Source organism: Narcine bancroftii, chromosome 1, assembly GCF_036971445.1.
Source record: "Narcine bancroftii isolate sNarBan1 chromosome 1, sNarBan1.hap1, whole genome shotgun sequence".
In the NCBI taxonomy this organism is placed as follows: domain Eukaryota; kingdom Metazoa; phylum Chordata; class Chondrichthyes; order Torpediniformes; family Narcinidae; genus Narcine; species Narcine bancroftii.
The window spans coordinates 131,333,232-131,347,505 of NC_091469.1; the positions used below are offsets into that span (position 1 = coordinate 131,333,232).

Here is a 14,274-nt window from a genome sequence, read left to right on the forward strand (position 1 = left end):
GAAAAAAAGAACAGAAAAAAATAATTGTCCATTTTAATATCTCCAATGAGGTATATCTAAAGGGATAAAATTTCTCACATGTAATGGTTTTTTTTTAGGGACTAATCAGATCTTATGGTCTTGTAACTTAAGTTTCAAGGCAGAGGAATGAAAGCAAAAAAAAAACCCTGCAGTTATTGGAATTCTGAAGTAAAAAGAAAATGCTGGAAACACTAGCAACTGAGGCAGCATCTGTGGAAAGAGAAATGGAGTTAATGTTTCAGGTTGAAGACCCTATGTCAAACAAATGCAATTTTTGCAAGGCCAACAACCTGGGATCTGCTCTTGTGGTGACTGCATTTCTGTGATTGGCCAAAAGGACCTTTCATTCAATCCAATCACGATTATCACATGATCTAAACCCAAGATATGGAATATATTTTTCTCCTTTCCATTGGTTGACAAAAATCTATACTTCTCAGATTTAAAATGAACACCTGACCAAGCAACAGGTTCCAATTTCAGAAGAGAATTCCAAACCATGACTAACCTCTGTGAATGCAAGTGCTCCCCTGATCTCATTTTGGGAAGGCTTAGCTCTATTCTGTAACCATTTCCCTTAGTCTTGAAAAATGGTGATGCCTCAAAATGTTGTCTGTCCATTTCTCTCCATGAATGCTGCTGAGCTCCTCCAGTTCCTCTTTGTTTGTTCAAGATTCTTGCACTAGCAGTCATGTTTTTTTCTCCCTTAGTCCCATTCTTCCCAGCCACAGGAATAACTGCTGTTCCTAGCCTTTCAGTTAAAACAAATCAATAATTTTCAAGTTTAATCCTCCTGCAATTTGAGTCTCAACTTCAGGACCATGCTGCAAAATCCACTCTGCAAATCATGTACATCCTTCCAAAGTGTGATATCCAGAAATGTGCGCAGTATCCTGTGTATGGAAACCTCTACTTATATAAGTAGAGGTTTGTGATGTTGAAGCTCAGGTTTAACCCCTGAAATTCTAGACATCTAGATATAAAGGTCAGTATTACTTTGGCCATTTTTATTATGGTAGAGAGGCTCGTTGATGAGAAATGTTAGCTATGTTTTTTTTCTGTTTACAGATTATGCCTACTGTGTATTTCCAACCTTTTCTGTTTTGGGGAAGACAGGTTTTTTGGTGTGTATAGGATTCAGGTTGGAAAGTGGAGTTGAGTCCATGATCAGAATAACCATATGCTAACTCATTGGTGAAGTGGCAAGAATGGAAACATGCCTACCCATAATTCTTAGCAATTTTAACACTACATCAATATTATGATGAAACTTGGCTATCTTCTTAAATCAATCAATTCTTTTTTTCAGAAGTTGGGAGAACTAGATTAGAAGGTTTGAGCTGCAGGAGTGGCTGAACAAACTTGGGTTATTTTCCAAGGAACATCAGAGGCTGAGGAGTGACCAAATAGAGGTTTATAAAATTATGGAAAGCATTGATAGGGTAGACACTTAGAATCTTTCCCCTCAGGGTAAAATTGACACGGGTTTGAGGGCGTGCATTTAAGGGAAGTGGGCAGTGAAGTTTGAAGGAGATATGTAGCACAGGAATTTTGCTGGTGGCCATTAGTAGTGGAGGAAGCAGACATGACAGTAGCATTTAAATGCCGTTTAGAGAGACGCATGAAAATGCAGGGAATGGAGAAATGTAGACATGTGAAGACAGGCGGTTTAGTTTAATTTGGCATCATGGTCAGCACCCACATTGTGGGCTGAAAGGCCTGTTTCTCTGCTGTACTGTTTTATGTTCTATGTCTAAATATCTTGGACAGGTCTTCAAAAATCTATGGCTACTTTCCCATTTTTTTTGTAACATGCTTAAAATCCTTTTAGAATCCTTTTCATCGTTCACTTGTTTAAGTTAGTATGAGTGGTTAGCTGTAATAATTTAAAAAAAAACTTCATAGTCTATAAACCCATTTGACTTGTTTGGCTGTGTAGCATGGATCTCCGTCCATCAGATGTGCTGAACTTACGGATGGATTGCCTGGTAGAATTTCTTTCTTTTTGAGATTTGGAGCCATCAAAACCCTGATTAACCTCTGATATTCATGTGCTGCTCTTGATCTTGAAGACAGATTCTGTAACAAAAAGTTAACGGCTGCCATATGCCGAGTGTTTTGTGGGTCGTGCTGACCTGAAAGTGAACTTGCTCTTTGACTGCTGGTTCCTTCTCTTTTCTTTGCAGGTTTGGTGTGGAGATTACTGATGATGAGTTTGAGCTGCTCATTGACAGAATTCCCCTTGATGAAGACGGAAATGTCCGCTACCCCCAATTCATGGCCATGTTTGACTCTAGGTATGGCTTAATTTTTGGATCTTTTGTGAACAGTCACGGAAACCATATTTAACTCTAATAAGCACCCTGTTAATGCACACACTATTTTTCTTTCAAATGTCTGTTTGACAGCTTTACTTATTTGAAGTCTGTTCAACTTTTATCCAAGGAAACAGTGAACTGCACTTCTGATGGTTTCAGTACTCTGCATACAATCCATCTTTTCAACATCATGCTATAAATTTAAAAGCAGTTCAAATTATATTTTTAAATTATATTCCATTATAATGCAAAGGTTAAATGTAATGTCTTTGAAGAGTAATATACCATCATAGTTCTTTGTCTAATTATATTACTTAAGACAACATATGTCTGAAATAGTATAAAACTGTTACCATCTTGTCTAATTATATTAATTAAGACAATATGTCTGAAATAGTATAAAACTGTTACAATCTTGTCTAATTATATTAATTAAGACAACATGTCTGAAATAGTATAAAACTGTTACAATCACATCCGACAATGGACAGTGACTGTAATTATGAGCATAGCTGTTGTAGTAGGAAGTCAGCAGAAATAAAAATATAGGTCCTCCAAGTACATTAGAAGAGCAGTGCTTTAAAATATTAGAACAGATTGCAGCAAGAGGCATTTTTCCTTTCAAAGCAACTACAATGACTTTAAATTCATTTGGATGACTCTTTATTAAATGTAAAATACTTTATTTCACGATCCTGTGGGATCCTATGGGAATAATATTCCTGATATAAAGTATTAAGATGCCAAACCTCAGAATTATTCTGATTATCAAGTTGAAGGCAATTTCAATTTGAAGGCAGCTTCTGTTATAAAACATGGGAAATACATAAATGTTTAAAAATATTCTTCCACCGTTAATGTTATCTTCCCAAAAGTCTTAGACTCTGCCTTTGTGTGGTCTTATTTTTTTAATATGTAAAAATATCCAGTAAACAGCTGGTGCAACAAACACTAAGAAGATATTAAACGTGTGTGGGAACCACGGAACTAAAATCCAAACCGATTTAGATGCAGTGCACGAGTTTTCCATTTTTTTTATTAAAAAGGGGGAAAAGTGACTGTTAGAAATGCTGGAAAAAAAAAGTTAGTCGTGGTCGAGCTTCTGGTAAACAATAGCACAGTGTTGTCGCGGGCTGCTTCCAGGACTTAGATATTCTTCCCATGTCAGTATTACCACTACTGGGAGGTAGCTCGATTAAGGATTACCATATCATTAATAGTATCCATGACTTTTGTTCAAAGGCTACTTGTGTAATGTTGCCTTGTGGATGAAGCTGCTTAATCCTCTGAGCCGCAGCTGTAGAGAGGGGCTTCTTCAGAGCCGCCCACACTGACTTCCCTGTCCCCCTAAGTCGATTCAAGAGAGAGAGAGAGAGAAAAACCCCAGAAACAACAATCAACTTAAACAGAGAAAAAAGAAACAACCATTCTACATTTCCACATTCATCCACAAACCTCAATCTCTGCCAATGTTTCCCATTCATCCCTTCTTCAACATCCCCATCGCTACTCGGGTGGCAGTCGGCGTGTCCCTGTCCAGAGACTATCTCCTCTCTCTTTCTCTCTCCCCTCCATCCCCCAATATATATATGTGTGTGTGTGTGTTTTATATATTTTTGTATATGTGTGTGTGTGTGTGTGTGTGTAAGTGTGTGTGATTGTGTGTGTGTATGATTGTGTGTAAGTGTGTGTGTGTTTGTGTATATGTGTGATAGTGTGTAAGTGTGTGTGTTTTTGTGTATGTGTGTGATTGTGTGTAAGTGTGTGTGTGTTTGTGTGATTGTGTGTAAGTGTGTGTGTTTGTGTGTATGTGTGTGATTGTGTGTAAGTGTTTGTGTGTATGTGTGTGATTGTGTGTAAGTGTGTGTGTGTTTGTGTGTATGTGTGATAGTGTGTAAGTGTGTGTGTGATTGTGTGTGTGTATGTGTGTGATTGTGTGTAAGTGTGTGTGTGTGAGTGTGTGTGTGTGAGTGTGTGTGTGTGTATGTGTGATAGTGTGTAAGTGTGTGTGTAAGTGTGTGTGTGTGAGTGTGTGTGTGTAAGAGTTTGTGTGTGCGTTTAATTTCCTCTCCCTCTTCCACATGGTGTGCGCATACGTGTGACATTGAGGATTTTCAGCTCTCTCCCTGTATCGTGCTGAGCTGTTTTATTCCCATTTTCCCTCTCGCTCGTGTTTGACATAGGGTCCCCACTGGGCTGTAGCTTTGGGTCAGCAATCCTTAAAACAGAAACATGGGCTGAGATTTTCCACCCTTTATTAATTCTTCACTACTGGTCGTCTTAGAATTCAGTGTGTCACCAAGTCGGCGCGCCTTGCCCCCCGCTGCACTCCGCCGACCCTCGCGTCCTCCGCAGACAGATAGAATTGCGCCGTTACGACAAGGTTTCGGCTGCAACCTTGGGAAACTGCATCGAGATGTCTCCGTGTATAAATTGCCCACGTTGTGTTTGTTTTGCGGGGATAATTCTCAGCAAGAGAGGAGGTTGGAAGTAAAACTTCTCTCTCCGTGGCCTTTACAAAAGCCCCCCCTCCTCGCGATGACTCTCGGTTCCCTGGTCGCATCTCTCTAACTCCTTCGCTAAATTGCTGAGCTTCGTCCACCGGTTCTTGCCCACGGTTCCTCGTTGGATTGAGGCTTTGCGCGAATCGGGTCGCAAGATAACAAATGGACTAAAGTTCCGGCTTTATTCTCCTAGAATGTGGCTGACAGCCTCAACACCTGCATCCTTACATTGTCTTTGCTTGGAGTCCGAGGTGCTCCAAGTAAACACATATATTAATACTTTCACAAAGAGCAAGTCGCTTAATCCTGTCTCCGAGTGCCCTTGCATTTGTGGTTTTGGTGTTCTGAGGCAGTTTTGCCACTGGTCATTATTTTCATAAAGTCCTTCGGTAACTTAACTTGGGGAAGTGTCAGGCTAATTTCTGGCTTGCTTTCGCTTGGCTGGCTAATTCCGCCTGACCCCGGCAACCTGGAGCCTCCAAGTGATCGCCCCCTTCAAATAGAGGGAAAGTGTCGATCATGATTCAAGCACAAAAGCCTCCACGTTTTTGCAGCTAACAACCTCCCCAAAGCAGCCACACCGTTCACCCAAGCGCAAGAAAAGCTCATTTAGTGGCGCCTTTTGTTTTTCCAATTCATGTGAACTTGTCGGGTCAAGTTTGTCAGGTGTTCGACTGCCACTCTTTTCACGCCTGGAATCCGTCCGCCTCTCCTCTCGCCTGTCTGATCACCTTGACGTGTGGATCTTTGCACGCCGCGTTAACGAGTGAAAATTCCCTTGTTACCATCGGCCAGCCTCCGCAGGTCACTTCGCTCTCGGCTCGGTTCGCGCCACGCCAGCGATCGGGACCGGGCGGAGGTTCGAATCCCGCGCTGCCTGTAAGAAGTTCCTCCCCGTGTCTGCGTGGGGTTTCTCCGGCGGGTGTAGGTTCATGGGGTGTCAATTGGGCAGCACGGACTCGTAGATCGAATAGGCTGTATGTTTTAATGATCTGAACCCGAGAAATCAATCAGGGGTTGTACTGCAGACACTGACCGTTCCCTTGCCTCAGGAACAGACAATGTTCCTGAGTTGGTTTGGAAATTAGGATGCATTCAGCTTGGTGGATGATTAAACAGCCAGAAGTTTGATAGAAGATGGGAACCTGGTGAATGAAGCGACATTCAGGCGGCAGCGCTGAAGGTGCTGCTCTGGCACCTGAAAGGTCCGCAGCGGGGAGAGCAAACGCCGGCTTCTGTCGACTGTGGCCGGAGTCCCGCCCGCTTTCAGGTGCCTAGGGGGAGCGCTCAGAAGTGGAGAATACATCTACCCTAGGAGGGTTGGGTAAGTACTCCTCGGGTCAGGGTTCTCCGCTTTCAGGTGGCCTCCCAACAGCTGCATTCGGGTATTTTAGGCGGCTTTACGTTGGGGCATTCTGGCCACCTCAAAGTGGCTAAAGACTAACTTGTTTTGTGCAAAGTTTGCCCTTTATCTTTTTAACTGTAATGACATTAACCTAAATGCCCTCTAGGTTCATTATCTGTATTCCACAAGGGAAAAAAAAAAGCATTATTTACCATAAAACTGATGAATGAGTCAATGGGTCTGCAAAAGCTTGTGCCATTCACAGGAAGGGAAATATTAATGACATGGAGTGCTGCTACAACAATGATCTAGCCATGACATAGTATGGAAGGTGTGGACAGCATAGATGCATTCATCAAGATGCTCTTTATTGATTATAGTTTGCCATTTAAAACCTTCATCCCCTCAAAAATGATCAGCAAACTCCAAGACCTGGGCCTCAACACTCCACTGTGTAATTGGATTCTGGATTTCCTCAAGTCCACACTTCAAGCAGTGAGGATTGTTAAGAACATCTCCTCCACAATATCCATCAGTACCAGAGCACCACAGGGCTGCGCTCTTGGCCTCCTGCTCTACTTGCTAAACACCTATGACTGTGTAGTTCGATACAACAATAACACCATTTATATATTCGCTGATGATACCATGGTAGTGGGTTATATAAAAAGGGGTGGTGAATCAGCATACAAGAGGGAGATTGAAAATTTGGCTGAATGGTGCACCAACAACAACCTCACGCTCAATGCCACCAAAACCAAGGAGCTGATCATTGACTTCAGGAAGGGAAATCCAGAGGTGTATGATATAGTGATCATTGGGGGGAGGGGGAGTCAGATGTGGAGAGGGTGGGGAAAGTTAAGTTCTTGGGAGTCATTATCTCGGAGGATCTTTCCTGGATCCAATACACCAATGGCATCATGAAGAAAGCACCTCTATTTCCTCAGGAGTCTGGTATGACATCAGAAACCCTGGCAAATGTCTACAGATGTGTAGTGGAAAGTGTGCTGATTGGCTGCATTATGGTCCAGTAATGAGGACACCAATACCAAAGCCCTGCAAAAGGTAGTGGACACCAATACCAAAGCCCTGGTATTGGTAGTGGACACAGTCCAGGACAACACAGGCAAAACACTGCCCACCATTGAGAAGATCTACAAGGAATGCTGCCATCTGAGAGCAGCAGAGTCGGTGTCAGATCAAATCTAATCATGGGACATTAGGATAACTGCAGTGGGTGGGGGGGGGCACTGATTTTTCAGTGGCGTACCCACCCATAACACAGACCCTGGAGACCAGCAACAATCATCAAGAATCCACATCATCCAGCACACATTTTGTTCTAGTTGCTACCATCAGGAAAGATGTATATGTGCCTCAAGACTCACACCACCAGGTTCAGGAACAGCTGCTACCCCTCCACCATCAGACTCCTCCACAACAAACTCAATTAGATACTCATTTAAGGAATCTTACCTTTGCACTTTGTTGAATTTTTTTTCTCTTTGTATTGCACAGTCAGTTTGTTGACATTTCTTGATTTGTTTACACGTATATACCATCCTCTTATGTTTTTTTTGCACTACCAAAAAGTGATGATTCTGGCTCGCCCACAGGTAAAAGAACCTCAGTGTTGTATGTGATGTCATGTATATACCCTGACAATAAATCTGAACTTTGAACTTCATTTTTTTTAATCTGACCGGGAGCTCAGCCTTCAGGTTCAAAAGCTTCACATTCCTTGGGCATGATGTCAACTTCCATGCTGTTCTGCTGAACTGCCCAGTCTGCTTCAGAATTGGATCACTTATTGATTTTATAAACTTTAATTGAAATATTTTATTATTAAGATACAGGTACTCCTGTTCAGGTGCCCAAATATTTAATATTCAGGATGTGGCAGAACCCTCGTTCTGAACACCTCCACCCCCCACAATAAGAAGGAGAAGCAGAGGAGATGATCCTAAGGATGTTGACCACAGTGAGGGGCTCTGCAGCTGTAGGACATACACAGGCTGCTAATGGTGCGGTGGTTTGAAGTCAGAGAACTCAGACAGGCTGCGGGCTATTGAAGACTGGCTAATGAGAACCAGAGTATCGGAACTGGGTAGCTTCCTCTTTGTGTCGGAGGCTTGGATCTGGGCTCGGTTGGCCAATGGTTTGGACTGAACTGGGGTCTTCTGCTGCTACACAGAAGCGCTGGAGGCAAATCCACAAGCACTCGGTGACTTTGAGGGGACTCTCTTTTGCTTCTCTTCCTCTGAATGTAAGAGGCACTGACAATGTTAATGGTGAATCTTTGCCTGTCTTATGGCAGACTAAAGGCAATTTCACGTAATATTGCATTTCTGTTTTATTACATGGCAATAAAATAGTATCTGATAGATTTCATTTTACATTGTTAATATGTGTCAGCAAGAACAACTCATACATGAAAGTTACACTTCCGAAAGCGCATTATCAACTCTTCATGTTGAGTGTGTCCTGTTTGTTGCTGCTTCATTGACATTAAGCTCACCGTCCCACACCTAACTGTGCATTACAACCACAGGGCTCATCAATCCACCAGATGGACTGCACAGCCTCCTTAGGAAAACATGAGGCAACTGCGAATGATTTCTCATCAATGCCACGTGATGATTAGATCTAGTGGTCCTGGTGAGTTCCTGCACCTTGGACCTGGAATACCTTATGGAGAAATTCCACCTCTGCTATAGTTATATTGATTGCAATCTACAATGCCACCCCAGGAGAAAGTGAGGCAATTCAAGGCCAGCAGTGGCCTCAAAACAAGTTATCCTGAGGCTGCATTCATAATAGTTATGGACTTCAATCAAGCCAATTTCAAGAGCGTACTGGTTAAATTCCATCACCACATCTTCTGCCCCACCAGAAGCCCTAACATCTAATGTCTACTGTTCCATCCCTCGCCCGCACTTCAGCTGTCAGATCAACAGGCTGTGCTGCTTCTCCGCGCATTCAAGGAGAAGCTGAGGGAGGGGGTGGTGAAAGTCATTCAATGATGTTCTGAGCTGCAGACAATATCCTACCAACTGTTTTAACTCAGTAGACTAGTCTGCATTTAAGGGTTCAATGCACAGCCTCAATAACCTCCCAGCGAGGCACGGTTAGCTTAGCAGTTATCGCAATGAAATTGTAGCACGAGCGACCCGGGTTTGAATCTCTTGTTGTCTGTTAGAAATTTGTACATTCTCCCCATGACATGCTTGGGTTTCCTCCAGGTGCTCCGGTTTCCTCCCACCCTCCAAAAGCATACAGAGTTGGTAGGTTAATTGGTAGAGTTGAGTGGCATGGACTCGTGGGCTGGAAGAGCCCGTTGCCGTGCTGTATCTCTAAAATTTAAAAAAAGGTTAGCGACTTGACTGGCAAGTGTGCGGAAAAATGTGCAACAAAGAGGAAAATAAGGGATTGCCAAGTCATAAACTATGGATAAACCATGGAGTCAACTTATTACTGAGGGCTAGGTCAGAGGAATTTGTCGGGAGATCTGGCCCTAAACAAGAAATCCTAGTGTGATCTTCACAAAACTAAGAAGGTTACATCACCAGGCTTAAGTCCCACGAGTCCATCATGGATGCAAGGGGAATAAGGCAGGGAAAGCATGCTATCATGCGGTAAAAAGCAAAACCAGAGAGCATAGCATTCAACAGCACAACATTCCACAACGAGCTTAATGCATTCTACACTCACTGCAAAGAGGGAGCAAGCAAGGACAGTGACATCCAAGATAAACAACTTCTCTCTCAACCTCAGTAAAACAAAGGAGCTGATCATACATTTCAGGAGGGAGTAAAGCTTACACCCCTGTCTGCATCAATGGTGCTGAAGTGGAGACAGTAGATAGCTTCATGTTCTTGGGAGTAAACATTTCCAATGACCTGACTTGGTCCAACCATATTGATACAATAGTCAAGAAAGCACACCAATGTTTCCAGTTTATTAGAAGGCTAGATAAGTTCAGTATATCCCCCATGTCCCTTAACACCTTTGAAAGGAGCACCATTGAAAGGATACCAGCTGAATGAGGTGTGGGAGCTGCTCCACCCAAGAATGGAAGAAGCTGCAGAAATTGGTGAATGCAGTTCAGAACATCACACAATCCTCCTTCCTCTCCATAAACACCTCCCACTGCCTAGGAAAGACAGACAACATATTGAAGGACCCATCCCACTCTCTCTTCTCACCCAAGAGTGGAAAATTGTGCTCCAACATTCTCTCTGTATGTTCAAGTTGACTTGCTCTACTGCTCAAAGAGAGCCTATGTCTTTGTACTAGGTATAATGTGTCAGTAAACTTGAACATAAAATATATCACCATGTCAGATAAGGGAATAACAGGTGGTAACACAAGCATTGTCTGGAATGCCATAACAATAGTAAAATCTATAGACATATGATTTTAATTTCTCCCTCTCAAACTGCCGCATCAAATCTGGTTCACTGCACAGCATCAAAGCCGGAATTGCCTTTTCCCAAGTAGCCATTTTGTAAGCATTCTACAAATTCTTTCTCTTGGGATTCAGTACCAACTGAATTTTCCTAGTCTAGCTGTATATTAAAGACTTCTTTTAACATGTTTTCTCTAACTCCTGTTGTAATTTGCACCCCACATTTTGGCTGCTATTTGGAGACCTTGTGCGGCTCACCACAAGGCAGGCGAACCGGCCCCGCTTGTAAGCCACGCGGCGGGGCAGCCGGCCAAAATGGTGATGTCGGGGGTTTCCCTTCCTTCCAGCTTGGGGCTCAGAAACCCGCACTTGGGGACCACATGACGCCCGGATGATGTCAGCGCCCTCCAGCACGGTTCTCAGCCAGGTCCGGGCTGGGAGTATAAGTGCAGCCCAGCAACCTGCAATAAACTAGTCTGCTCACTGAGCTCAACCCGTCTGGTTGCGTGTGTTATTGCAGGAGCAGTGTAGCCGCCGCTACAATTGGTGACCCTGACTGGTTCAAACGTTTTTGAACCCATCATGAGTGAGCCTGGGATCAGCGCTATAGCCGTGAAACTGCCTGAATTCTGCCGGAGACCTGGTTCGGCCACGCAGAGGCCCAGTTTCACCTCCGCCAGATTTTGTCCGACACGACCAAATTCTACCATGTAGTCACTGCCCTGGCCCAGGCCACCACCAGATGCGTGCTACACCTTGTTCAGCACCCACCCGCCAAGGACAAGTACGAGGCCATCAAGCGAGTGCTTACCGGGTTCCTCGGACAATCCAGACACCAGCGTGCTGCTCGAGTGCTGCACCTCGATGCCCTGGGGGACAGGTCCCCGATGGAACTGATGGACGAGATGCTCGCGCACATGGGTGAGCACACCAAATGACCACTTTTCGAGCGCATCTTCCTTGAGATATGCCCGGGGACATCCGCCTGCTGCTGGTTCAGGAGAGCTTCACTGACCCGAGGAAGGTCACCCAGAAGGCCCGAGAGCTATGGCTCGCACGATTCTCAGAAGCTCAGTGGTCCAGCAGGTCACGAGGCACGGGCATGACCAGCCAAGCTCGCCCCTAGCAGCAGGCGGATGTCCCCGGCATATGCTCGAGGAAGATGCACTTCTACCACTTTTCTAGCACTGCCCCCTTCAGGGGCCCCCAAGAGCATAACCAAGGCCACACCATCTGCTTCAGGCCTCTGCTTCTACCACCAGCGCTGGGGAGCCAAGGCTCGGAAGTGTCATCAGCCCTGCTCATTCTAGGGAAACGACCAGGCTGGCCACTGTTAATGGCTGCAGCAGTTGGCCAAGAACACAGCCTTCTCTACCTGCGGAACTCAGTCAGTGGCCAGCGGTTTCTCATTGACACTGGAGCCCAGATCAGCATCATACCAGCCACGGCCATCAAATCCAGGAACCAACCTTGTGGACCTCCCCTCCATGCGGCCAACGTAATGGCAATCCGGACGTTTGGAGACAAGACAGTCCACTTCCAGATCGGCCAACAGAATTTTGCGTGGAGGTTCACCGTCTCATCCCTCCTGACTGCCATCCTGAGTGCAGACTTCCTCCTTGCACACGAGCTTCTAGTGGACATTCAAGGTAGGCACCTGATGGATGTCTGTACCTTTCAGGCCGTTTGCCTCAATGCCTCCTGCTCAGAGCAACTGCAGATGGCCAAGATCAGCATGCCCAGAGACGAGTTCCAGCAGATCCTGGACTAGTTCCCGACACTCCTCAACCCACAGTTCTCTGTTACCTCACCGTCCAACGGGGTGTTTCACCACATCCCCAACCAGGGCCTGCTGGTTCATGGCAAGGCACGCTGGCTCCCACCTGACAAGCTCCAGGTAGTGAAGGAGTTTTTGCACCTGTTGGAGCTAGGGATCATTTGGCGGTCCGATAGCCCATGGGCCTCGCCGCCCCACCTGGTCCCAAAAGCCTCTGATGGCTGGCATCCCTGTAGAGACTATTGATGGCTCAACAAGGACACCGTTCCTGACCATTACCCCATCCCTCACATCCAGGACTTTATGGTCAACCTGCATGGCATGAGGATCTTCTCCAAGGTTGACCTGGTGTGCAGATATCACCAGATTCCGGTGCACCCTGAGGACATACCCAAGACGGCCATCATCACCCCCTTTGGCCTGTTTGAATTACTGCGCATGCCGTTCGGGCTCATGAATGCTGTTCAGACCTTCCAGCTCTTCATGGACTCAGTGGGTAGGGACTTGGATTTCATCTTTATTTATTTGGATGACATCCTTGTCGCCACCAAGCTCTGGGCGCAACACAAGGCCCACCTATGTGCCCTTTTTTCTCAGCTGGCCGACTTTGGCCTTACCATCAACCCGGCCAAGTCCCAGTTCAGGAAAGAGTCCATGCATAACTTCACGGCCGAAGGAGCCATGCCCGCCACTGCGAAGGTTGCCGCCATCAGGGAGTTCCCACGCCTGTACAGCCTCAAGGGGCTTCAGGAATTCGAGGGTATGGTCAACTTTTACAACCGCTTCATCCCGAGAGATGCGCGCATTATGCAGCTGCTATTCGCCCTCATCGCAGCCAAGCACAAGACACTCGCTTGGAACCCAGAAGCCTGCACTGCATTCGAGGCCACCAAGGACGCCCTCGCGAAGGCCGCCATGCTTGCACACCGACCTGCATATGGCATTCTCTATCGATGACAGCTGTCAGTGCCGTCCTGGAGCAGCAGGTGAATGGACATTGGAAGCCACTGGCATTCTTCAGCCGCCTGTTCCGCCCGCCAGAATGCAAGAATAGTGCCTTTGACCGCGAGTTACTGGGCATGTACCTGGCGGTGCGGCATTTCTGCTATTTTTTGGTGGGGAGGACTTTTACCATCTTCACTGACCTCAAGCCCCTCACCCAGGTGCTCGTGATGGCAAAGGATCCTGGTTGACTCGCCAGCAGCGTCACCTCTCCTTTGTGTCAGGGTTTACCACTGACATTCAGCACAGGGCAGGGAAGGACAATGTGGTTGCCGATGTACTCTCACGAACGGCCATCTGCGCGCTGATGCTCGGCCTCGACTTCGACCAGCTCACCCGGGTCTAGGAAACTGATGAGGAGATGAGGGCCTTCAAGACCGCCATCACCAGCCTGCGGTTCCGAGACGTCCAAGACCTCCCAACTCTGAGCGGCGAAGGCACCATCCTGTGTGATATCTCCTTGGGCACCCCGCGGCAAGTGGTTCCACAGCAGTGGCGCAGGCAGGTTTTCCATGACATCCATGACCTTTCACATCCGTCCATCAGGTCCATGGTCTGGATGGTGGCAGAACAGTTCATATGGCATAGGCTGTGGAGCAGATTGTAGGCTGGGCCAGAACATGCACCCATTGCCAAACGTCCAAGATGCACAGGCACACCAGGATGCCCATACAGGAGTTCGAGCACATCCAGGAATGGTTCAGCCACATTCACGTGGACATCATCAGGCCCTTACCCGTTTCCCGGGACAATCGTTACCTGTTTACGGTGGTGGACCGTACCATTCGCTGGCCCGAGGCGATCCCGAAGCCAGCGCACCTCGATCCCACTGAGCCCGTGGTCATTGCCCAGCCCAAGAAGTGAGGCTGCCTGGCAAAAAAGGACATTGGCGCCGGTTC

At 46.1% G+C, this 14,274-nt stretch overlaps 1 protein-coding gene across 1 annotated transcript in view; it reads left to right on the forward strand.

The window, feature by feature from the left end:
* The window catches only part of LOC138744298 (EF-hand calcium-binding domain-containing protein 6), a 93,482-nt gene that overhangs the window by 63,259 nt on the left and 15,949 nt on the right, over nt 1–14,274 (forward strand). The window contains exon 12 of the mRNA XM_069900238.1: nt 2,208–2,318. Coding sequence (XP_069756339.1) covers nt 2,208–2,318 — 111 coding nt within the window. The remainder of the gene's footprint in view (nt 1–2,207; nt 2,319–14,274) is intronic.